We start from the raw sequence: 15,600 nt of genomic DNA on the forward strand, positions 1-15,600 counted from the left end.
ATCTTTATTGTTTTTGATTTTATATTTAAGTCTTTGATCCATTTTGAGTTAGTTTTTGTGCCGGGTGTGAGGTATGGGTCTTGTTTCAGTTTTTTGCAGATGGATATCCAGTTATGCCACAGCACCATTTGTTAAAGAGACTGTCTTTTCCCCAATTAACAGATTTTGGGCCTTTGTATCAGCTGCTCACAGGTGGATGAATTTATGTCTGGATTCTCAATTCTGTTCCATTGGTCTATATATCTGTTGTACCAGTATCAGGCTGTTTTGACTACTGTAGTGGTATAATAGGTTCTAAAATCAGGTAGTATGAGGCCTCCCACTTTGGTCTTCTTGAGTAATGCTTTACTTATTCGGGGCCTCTTCTCCTTCCATATGAAGTTGGTGATTCACTTCTCCGTCTCATTAAAAAATGCCGATGGAATCTGGATCGGGATTGCATTGTATCTGTAGACCACTTTGGATAGAATTGACATTTTCACAATGTTGAGTCTTCCTATCCATGAACAAGGTATGTTCTTCCACTGATGCAGGTCTCTTTTGTTTCTTGCAGTAGTGTCTTGTGTTCTTCAGATGTTTTACGTCTCTGATTAGATTTATTCCTAAGTATTTTATCGTCTTGGGGGCTACTGTAAATGGCACTGATTTGGTGATTTCGTCTTTGAGGTTCTCTGTTGGTGTAAAGGAATCCAACTGATTTTTGTATGTTTATCTTGTATCCTGAAACTTTGCTGAAATCTTCTATTAGTTCCAGTACTTTTCTTGTGGATTATTTGGGGTTTTCTGTGTATAAGATCATATCATCTGCAAACAGAGATACTTTGACTTCTTCCCTACCAATTTGGATGCCCTTTATTTCTTCTTCTAATTGCTCTGGCTAGGACTTCCAGCACAATGTTGAATAAGAGCGGTGATAAAGGGCATCCTTGTCTGATTCCCGTTCTCAAGGGGAATGCTTTCAAAGTCTCTCCATTTATGATGATGCTGGTTGTTGGCTTTGTATAAATGCCCTTAATTATATTGAGGAATTTCCCTTCTATTCCCATTTTGTTGAGAGTTTTTATCATGAATGGGTGTTGGACCTTGTCAAATGCCTTTTCTGCATGGACTGATAAGATCATGTGGTTCTTGTCTTTTCTTTTATTTATGTAATGGATTACATTGATTGTTTTTCTAATGTAATATGTTAAACTATTTTTGATCTGTGTCCTTTGTAAAGCTGACTGGCAAACACTTCATGACACACAAGATGTTCTTTCAGGCGCAATCTATCCTTTTCACAGGGTCCCTGAGTGGTGCGAACAGTTAATGCATTCAGCTGCTAACTGAAAGGTTGGAGGTTTGAGTCCACCCAGAAGTGTCTTGGAATAAAGGCCTGGCAACCTACTTTCAAAAAAATCAACCGCTGAAAACCCAGAGCACAAGTCTGCTGTGACAGATGAAGTTGCTGTGAGAATCCACTCAACAGCAACTGATTTTTTTTTTTTTTTTAATCCTTTCCACATATTAAAACTCCTTTGCAGGAACCACAGCATCAAGATTATATAGAAAAAGGCTTTCCAGTACACCTAATAAATCCACACAATTATTATTACTACAGAAAAAAAGTTTTTAAGCCAGTCAAAACCAAAACATTGTATCTCTGATACAAAATTTTCTGACCTTAAAAATGAACCAATCTCCACGGTGCTAAGCACCAACAAACAACAGCTCAAGTGGTTAAAGTGCACACCACTGAGATTCCAACACAATCGAAACTATCAAGGTCATCCTTCTCAAAATGCTGTGAGCGTAGAATGAAAAAAAATTAATCACAGCAGCTGTTCTGTCTACTGCAACCAATTTCCAAGTTAATACCGTTTGCTTTGCATTAAAATTCATTCTGTGTTGATTTATCATGCCAGTTCTGCAGCTTCATTCAATTAAAACAATGTCACAACTCTTTCAAAGAAAATCATTTCAAACAGCCTGGGCTAAGTGCAACTCTAAAGGCCAAAAGAAAGGAAAAGAAAAAGAGGGGAAAAATTTCATTAACACTACAGTTTAAGTACAGACCTCCTCTGTAGCTCATCAATTATAATTCTGCCAAGTGGCATGTTAATTTCTAAAGAAGTTTAACAACAACCCATGTCTAATGCTATTTGTTGATGCTCACTTCATTTTAAACAGAAATGACAGATTTCTCTCAACGACGAAATGTAAAATAATATGGCAAACCTTTCCACTAACCTTTTAAGAATTCTACAATTGAATATAAAACCTCTTGTGACAGATTATCAAAACTGATAACTAAGAAAAAAACTGAATTTCCAAAAACATTCCACTGAAACACTTTAGAGTAATCTCTGCTTAAAATTTTGGAAAGACAATTTTAAAAAGAACACGCACTTCTTTGGATTGGTTTGCACAAAAGATTGATAATTTTGCTTTTAAATGCTGTATATAGAATTTCTAAGGCAGTTTTAGTTAGATATCTTACAAACCTTACACTGTATCATTAAATCATGCTAAGTTACATAACCAAAAAACAAACAAACCCACTGCCATCAAGTGGATTCCGACTCATAGTGACCCTATAGGACAGAGCAGAACTGCCACACAGTAGGTACAAAACATACACATATGTATATGTGTACTTGTCAATTAAGTCCTTCACTAAGCAGAAGACAAACAATGGGCCACCTTGACACTAGAGAGCCTATCTCATGCAAGTATGTACCATGCGAGAAGAGGCATGATTAGTCAGCAGTACAACTATGTTTTCCAATTAAAAAAAGCGAATGAACATACCAAAACGTCTTGCACTCTTTGAGGAGGCAAATGTCTTATCTCTTTTGTACCTTTATGTTAATTCTAGGTAAACAGCCAAGAGGTCTCCTGGAGAAATAGCTGGTGTAGACCATGTAGCAATCATAGAAACCATTTGGCAAAGACTTTCAGACACTAACCATTATAAACATCTTTTGCTGGTGCCGTAACAGCAAGGTTATGTAACAAAAAGCATTATCATCAGCAGCTAGGAGAAAAATTAGCAACCAATTATAACCAAACTAAGAATTCTGTGGCACATGAACTTGGATATCCTGTCGTCCCAACAGCACCCAGCAACAACTTACGGCAGCTCTCCATCCTCTACGTAGAGACCTAACTGGAACTATTCAGAACAAACTCGGGAATAAGACAGATGACTGCACCTGTAGGAGCTAAATAACAACTGAAAACCGAAAACGAAAACCCACTGTCGGTGAGTCGATTTCGACTCAGAGACTCTGCAGGACAGAGCAAAACTGCCCAGTAAGGTTTCCAAGGCTGGAATCTTCACGGAAGCAGACTGCTACACCTTCCGCAGAGCAGCTGGTAGGTTCAAATCACCCATCTTTTGGTTAGCAGCCGAGCACTTTAACCACTGCACTACCAGGGCTCCAAATAACGGAAAAATAAATTCTTTTAACCAATTTAAAACAAAACACGAAGGCCAACAAGGGTTTTAATGACAATATTTGTAACAGCGAAGAAGGCCCTTTACAAACAAGGCCCTTTAAAAGAACCCAACTTGCTTTTCAAGCCTTTATTTTTGCTGTTACTCTAGGTTACTTGTATGTGTTGCAGCCACATAAGCAATCTGCTGTTGCCTAAAGATAGCACGTACTTTTAGTTTTTCTCCCCTGTGACAACTTCCCACCAGACACGTCGAATTCCTCCTCACCCCACAATATGGAGCCCCAGACACCGTCGCCCAGTCTGCGTTTGTGTTTCTGACCCCTGGAGACAGGTGCTTTCCCCTCACTGCTGGGCTCTGAGCGCCTGTGGCCACCTCGGACAGCTCTCACCACGATGTCTGTGATGAGCTGCACATCTCTTGCCATTTTCTGAAGGCAGGAACCAGCTCCTGTTCTCTTCTTTTTTGAATCCACAGTGCCTCACACCATATACAGCACAGAGAAAAAAATACTATTTACTCAAACCGCTGGATAACACTGTTTAAAAGTGTTCACAGAAATCTTATTGTCATCTTTTCACTGTCGCAGTGAGAAATTCCATCACTAAATACTAAGTTTTCCGACAGCACAGGAACTCTTACACAATTCCAATATTTCTCCAAAGGTAAGCCTGACTGATATCGTCAGATAAATTCCAAATGTCAAAGCAGTGATGTCATTGACAGAAAGCAATGACTGGTTTCACATTCCATTCAATGTGAAAGTATCGTGAGTGCCAAGCTGTCATTTAACATTTCTGAGATGTTAATTAGGCTAAAGTACGTTCTACTACGTGTTCAAGTCTGAGCTGGCTTCTACGCTAGGCACTTCACATGCACGTTATCATTTAACCTCCACAACAACACTGTCAGGTAAGGCTTACCAGTATCATCTCATTTAGAAAGTGAGAGGTTACATTACGTGTCCAAATCCCAGAACACCCAGGTTGAACGGGGAGTTCAGGCACTCACCAGCACAATATACCCCCTCTCTTCCCAAGGTCTTAAACACATCCTGGTCACACTGGAAACCCATGTTTAGGTTTCTCAATTTTCTTAGTCATTCAAAATGTTTAGCACAAAATTCATAAAACTCTCTTCAGATTCAAGCTTACCTTCATAATGGATCCAATTGTGTTTTTATAATTTCTTTCTCACCTATATCCCAAAACCTCTCATTACTATACTACTTTTAGAGAACCACATCTTCCCTTCTCGATATTTTCATGTCTTTTAATGACTGCATCATTGCTTTAACAAGCATCACATGCATCCTTTTTACCTTAAGTGAATCTTTTGCAAGAATGGAAACAGTTATGTGATATTACTTCATCAGCGTAATTCTCCAGGGCAAATATGTATAACTTTAAGAAAGTGAGACAGAGAACAACATGATCATCTGAATCTAGACTGTGCTGACAGAGTTACCTGGGAGCTAAAATGGGTAGTTCTGATGACAGGCAGACAAGGAAGCCCGTCTAAGGCTCTTCGAAGGTGACTAAGTTGATTTCTTAAGTTTCACTGTATAAATATAAGCCTCATACACTGTCCCAGAGTATTCATTTGGCTCTTCAAAGTGACCTGCTTTTTCTGGCACAAATTCTAGTCATTTTTGATCTTCTGAAAACTGTTGTTTATACTGCCTGGTGTAATGTTCCTACATTAGTAGGAACACCTCAGCTTACACTGGCTTTTAATGATTACATTCTGCTAAGATAGTATGCTTACCATCTCTTACTGTTGGTTCTTCTATAATATTGAATTACAAAACCTTCTCCTACTTCTGTATTTTCTATTCCCAACAAATGGTACCACCATTCACCTAGACTCATTCTTAGCCCATACATGTAATAGATCAAGAAATCTTATTAATGGCATTCATTATTTAAGTATTTGCTTCATCTGTCTCCTCCTCATTTCAACTGCCATTATCTTAGTTCAGCAGGCTCTTACTGTCACATCCCTGGGTTACTCCTGTAACTAGCACCATGAGAGCAAGGATTAAGTCTTTTCATATTCCTGTGTCCAGCTACCATTCCCAGTTGCCTAGCACAGGCCACATACATTTCTGAAATAAAAGAATGATATGAAAATTTTGCTGTTTTATATTCAGATTTTCTGTTTTCGCCTTCGTGTTTCTAATTACTTTTCAAATTTTGTTTTTACTTGTTTTAATCTGTCCTTAAAATGGCAAATTTATACCACTTATCTTATAAATAATAATCTTATAAATAAAAAGGCAAGAAAACTCATCAAAACAATCACTGTCCTACAACCCCAAAGAATGCAACATACATTCTTAAGCTTAATCGATTCTGTACCAAATAATAACAAAAGAAGTTATCCTACTAATATGAAGCATGCAAATGACTACATTCATGACAGGCAGGCAGTCTATTGATGAAGATGATCTTGGATGTGGGAAAAGCAGTTTCCTATGACAGTCAAAACTAGATTTCAGCAAGTCCCCAATTTATGAACCATTTTGTTCCAAGGGGCTGGGCTTATTAAGACACAGAACATGTCTTCCCAATGAAATAATTTACTAAATTTAGTGCTAAGGCTACTTGTTGAAAAGCTATTTCAATTTCAATGTTCTTATGGTACAGTTAAGAAAGGTTTTGTTAAAAACTAAAGTGGTTCTCTGCTCAAATAAAATCAAATGAAAAGAAGGCATAAATAAGTCCATTCACTCACAAAACAAATTCAGGTCACTAAGGTAGGTGGTCAAGTTCAAGCGGTATGACCCTTGATGCTGCTTCATGACGATTCCATTTGCCAATGGGTGGGGGGAGCATGAAGAGGATTAGGACTGGGAAGATTCTGTTCCTAACTGCTTCATTCAGTTCCAAGGAATACTGCTCTCTCAGACAGGCCGAGAGCAGAACAGCACCTCCTGCTTACTTTTACTGTCTACCAGAAACATCTTAAGGTTTCTGCAACAAGGACAGCACCTTTCCCTAGAAAAGACGCCCCTGGGTGGTGCAAACAGTTAAGAGCTCGACTGCTAACCGGAAGGTTAGAAGTTCAAGTCCACACAGAGGCACCTCAAAAGAAAGGCCTAGTGATCTACTTCTGAAAAATCAGCTACCAAAAACCCTGCGGAGCACAGTTCTACTTTGATACACATGGGGTCTCCATGAGTCAGAATCAATTCAATGGCAACAGGATGTTCTTCCCTTAGAAAAGGAGGTTAATGTCCCCATTTTTATATTCTACTCCTTTTGTTTATTTCAGTGAGAATCTCAGGGATATGGAGGCTGGACTTCTGTGATTCAGTATACAACTGACCCATAAGTCCTCTGTAACCATAATTTCAACAGAGCAGATCCTAACAAACTGTGAGTAAGGTGAATCATCGAGAAAACTTTCTATCTCAATTGAGCCTGGGAAACATTTGCTTATAAGAAATAATTCTTCCCTAAAAACGAACTCCACCTTTGAATTTGGTGTTCTGAACACTAGCTCCTTTTAAATACTAAAATACATGATTTACACAGAAAGCATTCACATTTTTTAGACTCTGAAAAGTTTTATTATTTTAAAAAGTTGTTAAACTTTGAAAAAACCTGAGCTAAATAAATACGCTAAATAAGCGTATTGCTTTCAGATTGTCTTGGAATCTTTTTTGGATTAATATCTATTTACATCCTAAGGAATTCAGTGTATCCAAACCGTAAGAAGCCTATTTAATATTTGGTACACAGCAAGCCCTCATACATCCTTGCAGAGTAAATAAAAAGGAAATTTCAAAACCAAGAACAAAAAAACAAAGAGCATGAAACTGACTTTCACGAGATTGATCTGCTTGTACTTCTAAGTCAACAGTAACAGTTTTCCTCACTTAAAATTCAAAAATATGCTAAGTATTACCAAATCATCTGCTAATTAAACTCTTCACAGGTAAATACATAACCTGAACTATTTCACAACTCCACACTATATACATATATATATGCAAACTTATTAAAATTAACAACCTATCTCTAACTAGCTTCCTGTATAAACTACCCGAGAAGAGAGTTATATAGATCTCACTTTTAAAAACATTGTATTTTCAACCATAGTTAAGTTTATACCCAGGCAAAAATCACAGCTTAACCTGGGTACTGAAAAAAAGAGACTGTGTAGATCATTAAATTTTGATTTAAGGTCCATTTCTCATTCAGAAGACAAAAACTGATAAAGTAGTTTACATGAAGACACTTGAAGACGCTTTACTAATTCCTCCAACATAGTAAGCAAGCCACAACCGCCAACTAAATCAAGGTCTAAGGGAAGGTAACTGCACTGACTGACAGAGACACTCTGTCTTCTCCTAACCCATCCAGAACAAATGCCAGCTCAGCAGGCCATCTGCAGACGACAACCTTGAGACACGGAAGAACCCACCCAACAAACCTCTAACTCTGAAGCGACGACTAGCCTAATTTTATCTGCAAACTCGGGAAAATTAAACTGATAAAGAGAACTTACAGCTCACACTCCACCATTAATACAGGTTAGTAGGAGACAGCACAGACTGTACTGTGGGTAGCATTATAAATCTATGTTATCAATTACAGTTGCCAGAGTGGGATCCCACAAGCTGGAAAAAAATTTTCAAAAGGCATTCTTCCATCTTACAAACCTTTGATGAAACGTGTTAACATGACAGCCTGGACCCAACAGATTCCTTTCAAGGTTGTTATTCAAAATTAAAACCCAGTTTAAAAACATTACAAAGTCAGAATTATCTTCATATAAAATCCTTGAAAAAGTCTCACTGCGGTTTCATCATCACATCATGTCCCAAGCAGACAGACAGCTGAGCAATCTAATCTGTTCCTGTACATGCACGACGACTAACGTCCCTAACAGCTAGGCCCTGCCCAGAGCGGAGCTGCCATCTACCACTATGGTAGGTCCTACAAGTTTCTCAAACCACAAATTGATAACTAGGCAAAATTAGTAACAGAATTACGACCGACTCATTTGAAAACACACATCTTAAACTGTACCAGAGTCAACTCCATTCATATACCACTTATAAGATCTCCATGGACTCAAATAAGTCCTAATAACTTAACCAGCCAAGTCACCCATTTGATGGCCTAAAGTAAGTTTAATCTTTATTCATGTCTATCATTTTATGAAAACATGACACCAATAATTCTAAATGACTTAATGCGGCATCTCTTATCTTTCATACCAGAGCGCAGGCTCCTTTCAAAACAGGTTTTGGTTTCCTCCTCCATGATCACAAGAACCATAAGCTACCATTTACCGAGCATCTGCTACATCAGGCACCATCCATTTGTTATCTTTATTTCTCCAATAGTCCTATGAGGTGGACATTATAATTTTAAAGACAAAGAAACAGATTCTAGGAAGTTAACATTTGCTGAAAACAATGTGCTAGTCTCCATTACTTTTCAGCAAACACTCATTCCAGTTCTCTTCTCACTGTGGATGTGAGACTTGACATGGCTAAGGCAGGCTTTCTCAACGGGGCGCTAGGACAGTTTGGGCTAGGTAATTCTTTTTGTTTGGAAGGGGTTGTCCTGTGTACTGTAGGACATTTAGCAGCACCCCTGGTCTCTGCATACTAAATGCCCATAGTACTCACCCCCCACCCCAGTTCTGACAACCAGAAATATCCCCAGACATTGCCAAATGTCCCAAGTGGGCAAAACTGTCCACTGTTGAGAATGGCAGGGCTAATGGAATGTTAGCGAACAGGACAAGAGCGAAAGCGTGACATGCTTCTGCGACACGGCTCCAGCACTCCAGCGATCTGCCATGAGAACAGCATGTCCGAAGCAGCTGTTGCCGCTTCGGCCCAGGTCCCAGAAAGAACATAAACAGAGAAGATCTGGACTCAACACGTAGCCAGCGGAGCAGCCTTGGCTCAGTCTCCATCGGCAGAAGCTGAGACCTCATACAGATCCACCAGCACAGAAATAAATGCCTGCTGTCTGAAAGGCCATGCTTTGGGGTGGCTTATTATGGAGTGTTACCATGGCAACTGGTGACAAATACAGCCAGTAAGAGGGGAAGCCAGAATCCAACACCCAGGCCTGTCTGGCTCAAAACCCACTATCCAGACTTTATCAAATAGTTTTCTCAACTACCATTTATATATCCACCTCTAGGATACGCCTAGAACACAGTGGAGATACAATAAAAGTTTGCTTTATTAAAAGATAAATATTAAAAATAAGAATTTTATAAATATTTTTCAATAGGCTGCTCCTAAGCCAAAAAAAAAAAAAAAACCACTGCTATCAAGTCAATTCTGACTCATAGGACAGAGCAGAACTGCCCCATAGGGTTTCCAAGGAGTGGCTGGTGGATTCGAACTGCTGACCCTTTGGTTAGTGGCCGAGCTCTTAACCACTGCACCACCAGGCCACTCCTACTACCTTCTTATTCCTCCATCATTAAGCAAATGGTTCAAAAACATCTGAAGACACAGTACAGCACTACCACATTTCAAACAATCTTAGGTCTTCTTCTCCTATCAGTCCCACAGCTAGATATACCCAATCCAAATTCCTGCCTCCAACTCTACAATGACTTCTATTAACAAGCTGCTATTTGCAAACACAAGAGACAACAGGTTAAAAAAATACAGCAATATTTGAAAGAGTTAGCTCAACAAACATTGACTGCGCATCTACCATTTACCAGACACTAGTCCTGGGTGGTGCAAACCGTCTGTGCTAGACTGCTAACCTAAAGGTTGGCAGAAGAAAGTCCTGGTCATCTGCTTCTGTTAAGATTACAGCCAAGAAAACTCTATGAAGCAGTTCTACTCTGTAACACATGGGGTCTCTATGAGTCAGAATGGACTTGACAACAACTAACAACAAATCGTAGGCACGAGGAATACAGCACCGCACCAGATGGACAGAAGCCCCTATCCATCCTAGGAACACTCAGGCAGCCTAAAGGCATTTTTCCAAGTGCTTTACACAAAGTAGCTCATTTAACCCTCACGACTCTGTGAGAGATGTGCTATGACCATTAGAGAGATGAGGCAACTGAGGACCGGAAATGACAATTTGGCCAAAGTCACAAAACAAGTCACAAAGCCAGCCAGAAGTCACTTGATACGTATCAATAACCTAAAAGGGAAAAAAAAACCTCAAAAACCATGTAGAGATACCAGTTTTGCTCAATAAATTCTTTTAAAAGAAATTCAAAATCAAGGTATAAAAAAAATTACCTGGAGAACCAAAATTGTTTTATATCTATTTCTCTCCTCCTATGAATTATAACTAAATTTTTAATTTGAAAACTTTTGTTATCTTTTGAGCACTAAAAGAGGTATCCAAAACTCATATTTCCAACTGCGGCTTCACATCTCCACATATGGATGTCTGACATGCATTTCAGACTCAGCACCTCTAAACCAGAACTGCTGCATTTCCCTCCCCACAGCCTACTCCTCCCTCAGTCTTTTCTCTCAATAACTGGCAGTTCCATTACTTCAACTGATAAAAAAGCTCTGAGCCACCCTTGACTTTCTCCCACCCCCTATAGTCAATCTATCAGTGAATCCTATTGGCTCTAACTTCAAAATCTATGCAGAATGCAAGCATTGCTTAACTCTCCAACTACTCCTAACCCTTGTTCAGGTCACCATGCGCTGCCTCCTGACTGGTCTCCCTACTCCACGCTGCCCACAGCCTGTACTCCACAGCAGCCAGGATGAATCTATTAAAAACCCAACCAACACTGGGTCACTCTTCTGCTCAGAAACACCAGAACGGCTTCCCATGTCACTGAGAATCATCTCCAAAGTGCCGACTGTGGCCTGCAGGCGCTCCGTGGGAGGGCCCCTCTGCCAACTCTGTAACCTCACACCTTAGCACACACTTGCCAGCATCCCCTCCGTTCCCAAGCACGCTGTCTGTCAGGGCCACTGCACTTGCCCTTCACTCTGCCTGGACGCTCTCCCCAGACAGTTCCTGTACCTCCTTCCTTGCCACTTCCTTCATGGCTCTGCATTTCCATCATCTTAAAGAGACTCTGTCCCTGTTTCTCTCTCTTTCTCTCTCACACACGTCACCATTTATCTGCTTACCCCACTTTATCGTTCTTCATCGCACTGACTGCCACCTCAAAGTATATACTCATGTGTCTGCCTGCATCCCTGCACTGGAATGCCCGCTCCCAGAGCAGGGACGGTGTTTAGTTCACCACTCTGCTGGGCTCCATGACGATGGCACAGTAACCATGTATGTGATCGTCTATTCGCCTGTTTGTTCTGAGGATAAAATCCAAACCTATCTAGAGCGATGGTCCTCAGACTTCCGCATGCACCAGCATCACCTGAAGGACTGTTAGAAGGCAGACTGCTGGGCCTCACCTCTGGAATCTCCAGTTCACTAAGTCTGGGGTGGGGCTTATTTCCAGTTAAGTTCTCAGGAGGTGTGGGTACTGCTGGTCCAGGGACACATTTTGAGAACCACTGATCTCGACGATGCTAAGCCCATACATCCGTCAGCAACAATGGCCCACCACGGCAATGAGTCACAACTGGTGCAAGAAGAAAGGAGATCCAGGGAAAAGGCACGCCCTGGATCTAGGCGGAAAAGGCCTTCCCTCTGATTTAATACTGTGTGAAATACATGCCTTATAAATAATGCAGTATAAATATCCGTTCCCTGCATAAATTTTTTTAAGGGGACCAGACAGATCAAGGTTATGTTCTCTAACTAGGTCTTAAAGTCTTGAATATTCTACATTAATGACTACTGCTGGACCTTTAGGGTTTAATCGGGTAGCTGAGAAGGTTAATATACTTAAAGGGATACTGAAAACACCAAAGAGTAGAAGTCACCAACTGGGAGAGCTGCCCAAATCGCAGTAACTTCCCATCTCTGGGAATCATCCCACTATCAGGGAAGGCCCCCAGTGATCTTGTCAGTGTTATGTTTGGTAACCTACGCATAGCAGACTGGCCCAAAACACATTCTCTCTCTTAAGAATCTGAAATTTGAAGACAAAGCCTGGAAACCATTGACACCAAGTTATGTTATGAGCAATGCTCTCAACAGGGAGGTTCTACAAAGGCCTGCTGCTGAGGCTCACAGAGATGCCCTGGTTCCCATCTTATCTAAGGATTTTGTCCTCTAGCTATTCCTGTACTTCTCTGTACTACTCAACAATCATCCAATACACTCCCCTTTTTTGCCTACGTTATCCAGAACTGTTTGTATATTTGCAACCAAAAATATTCATAAAATAAATATATAAGCTTCTTACAAAAAAAAAAAATTGTATTGGACAGAACTATCTGTCTCCATGAACCACAGCATCCTCTACCGTGAGACCAGAAGAACTGGATAGCACCCAGATACCACAGGGTCACAACAGATGGAACCTGACATAAAGGGGGGGAAAAATGTGGAACGTAACTTCAAATTCTGAAAGAATCCAGACTTACTGGACTCACTAAGACCAGGATGAATCCCTGAGACTACTGCCTTGAGATACTATTTAAACCTTGAACAAAAACTATCCCGACAGCAACTTTTAACTAAATAGAAGGACCGCCCAAAAGGTAAAGAATTTCACCCTTGATAACTGTGCTTTTTAAAAAAATTATTCATATGAGATCAATGGACAACAGTTACTCTCCAGCACAGACGAGAAGTTTAGGAGGCAGTGAGAATAAAGAACTAAAACAGAAATCATGGGAATCTGGACACAACTGAAGCATGTGGCCACCGTCACGGAGCATTACGTGTGGGAGCTGTCGGATGGGAACCTGCTCTGCTGTGTGTAATTTCACCAAAAATACAGTACAATATTATTTTAAAATTGTATTGGAAATACAACTTGTGAAATACTAAAGCTTTTAGCCATTAAGACATTTATTTTCCATCCTCAGATTATATACTGTCCAAACAATCAACGAATCTTAGAGTACATATCATATCTTTGACACATATGGTAGCCATTTGCCTTCAGAAAAGGCCTCTGAAACAGTCACCTCTTTTCCTTTATTTATTCAATAATCAGGTACTGAATGTCTATTATGTGCCAATATTATACACACTGGGGCAGACAGCAATGAATAAGAAAGACAAGGTTCTTGTTAAGTACTTTACATTTTGTTAGGAGAAAATAGAAAAGTAACCAAATAAACAAAAAAAATACCAGGTAAGTGCTAGAGCAGAAAAATAAAAGAGACTTATGTGAAACAATGAGGAACCAGACGTCTTTTAGGTAAAACAGAAGAGGCCTCACTGAAGTGACATTTAAGCTAATATCTTAACGATAAGAAGTCAACCGGTAAGATCAGGGCACAGCTAACATTCAACATCCTAAGACGGAGAACAGACTTAGCTGGTTCTAAGAGCTAAAGGAAGGCCAATGCAATCATAGTGTAGTGAGGAAGAGGGAGATCACTCGAGATGCGTCAGAGCCACAGAAATGAACCATGTCATGCAAAGCTTCGTAACAACAGCCAGAGTCTGGATTTACTGAGAAATTAACCGGCATACGATAAGGAGACTATTCCCAACACAGTGCTTACAGGGAACAGCTGAACAGTGGACTAAGATAAAAAATAAGAGATCACAAACAGTGGTTATCATAAAAAGTTTAGAACTGGAAGGGGCCTTAGCTGTCAGTCCAATCTCCTCATGTCACGTAAGGCTGCTGTGGCCCAGGCTGTGGCTCATCTGAGGTCGGAATAAGGACAGAGCAAGGAGTTGTAGTTGGTGCTCCTGGACACTCAGGCCAAAATTCCTTCCATAATTCCCAACCTCAATGTGAAATCCTAAACAAAGTCTTTATCATGTACATTTCCACAAGTGACACAGCAGCATTCAAATGGAAACATATTTAGAAAGAAATTTTTTAAAATTATTCATGTCCAATTATTCACACCCCTAGCCCCTCCCGTGAAATTTTTTTAAAAATACGGCTGACAACGTTTAAGTATTTACAAGCAGAAACATCTCTTGCCAAAGTATGTAAAGCAGAAAAAACTGAATAAAACAACCAAATATACTTACATCTGGGTATTCTTTTACAGGCACATAAAGTTTCTCTTGTAACTGAACAATAGGTCCCACCGCATCAGGCAATTCTGCGCTCCTTTTCTCTGTACTGCCATTTAATGTGTCATTGTACATGTCTTTCCGTACTCTGCTAATTTCTGTTAAAAGGAAAAAATTTTAAATGTGTTAGACAAAAAAATATTCTTGCTAGCCCAGGAAAGATTAGATTTAAAAAAAAAAAAAAAAAAAAGAGGGCAGGGGAAGATTTCAATGATAAAGTGTTAAAACTAAAAGAAATAAAAAACTGTCACATTCACTAGATTAAGCCCAGATTTAACAGGACCAGTAGCCGTAAATAATTTCTATGAGAAATCAAACATATGCCAATCAAACAACATATCTTATCACAACTAACTTCAGTATCCGCACTTTTAACCACCATGATATAGACCTGTTGTTTTACCTAATTTTTCCCTGCCTAAATGAAGTCAGTTATTCAAAATGATAGCTTCCGTAAAATAACTGTCATAAGGATTAGTCTGTCTGAATAAGACTGAAATGGAAGCACTTTGTTTGATATTTAGAGTGCTTTGAAATACCCAGAGACGACCAATAGACAGACTGCAAGTTTAGCAGAAGTCTGAGTCTGATACACAAATTTAGTGGTTAAAGCTATGGGAACAGAAGAGAGGTCTTAGGGCATGGGGAGAAGGGAGGCCTGAATATATCCTAGGAAAAGTAACATCTAGCGGGAGAGGAAAAGAAAATCCCAACTAAAAAGAAATGGAGGTAGGTAGGAAAACTAGGGAAGAGAGGTGTCACAGAAGCTAAGAAATGACAGTTTCAAAGACAAGGCGATGAGCAGTGTCATATACCACAAATGTAAGTTAAAGATCCAAAGAGGGTACTGTGGATTTCACCACTAAGTCAGTGGTGATCAGAGAAGCTTCAAGGCAAAGAGAATAACAGAGATTAAACCACAGAGGGCTAATGAATAATAACAGAGATACCTAAAATCAGTACTCTTTAAACACACACACACACACACACACACACACACACACACACACACACACACACACACACACAAACTCTAGGACAGTGCCCCGATGGAAATATACT

The 15,600-nt window shown here is 39.8% G+C and overlaps 1 protein-coding gene across 8 annotated transcripts in view; it reads right to left on the reverse strand.

The window, feature by feature from the left end:
- The window catches only part of QKI (QKI, KH domain containing RNA binding), a 120,661-nt gene extending 105,266 nt beyond the window's left edge, over window positions 1–15,395 (reverse strand). For 2 of the 8 annotated variants that reach the window (XM_004368786.2, XM_023728558.1), the window contains exon 1: window positions 14,494–15,392. In XM_004368786.2, the coding sequence (XP_004368843.1) occupies window positions 14,494–14,613 (120 nt within the window). In that variant the 5' untranslated portion in view covers window positions 14,614–15,392. Of the gene's footprint in view, window positions 1–14,493 lie in introns of all 8 variants that reach the window. The other 6 variants (XR_002823585.1, XM_023728560.1, XM_023728559.1 and 3 more) reach the window with 6 other exon arrangements.
- Between the last annotated feature and the right edge of the window lie 205 nt (window positions 15,396–15,600).

The sequence above is a fragment of the Trichechus manatus genome, unplaced genomic scaffold (assembly GCF_000243295.1).
Source record: "Trichechus manatus latirostris isolate Lorelei unplaced genomic scaffold, TriManLat1.0 scaffold00002, whole genome shotgun sequence".
In the NCBI taxonomy this organism is placed as follows: Eukaryota; Metazoa; Chordata; class Mammalia; order Sirenia; family Trichechidae; genus Trichechus; species Trichechus manatus.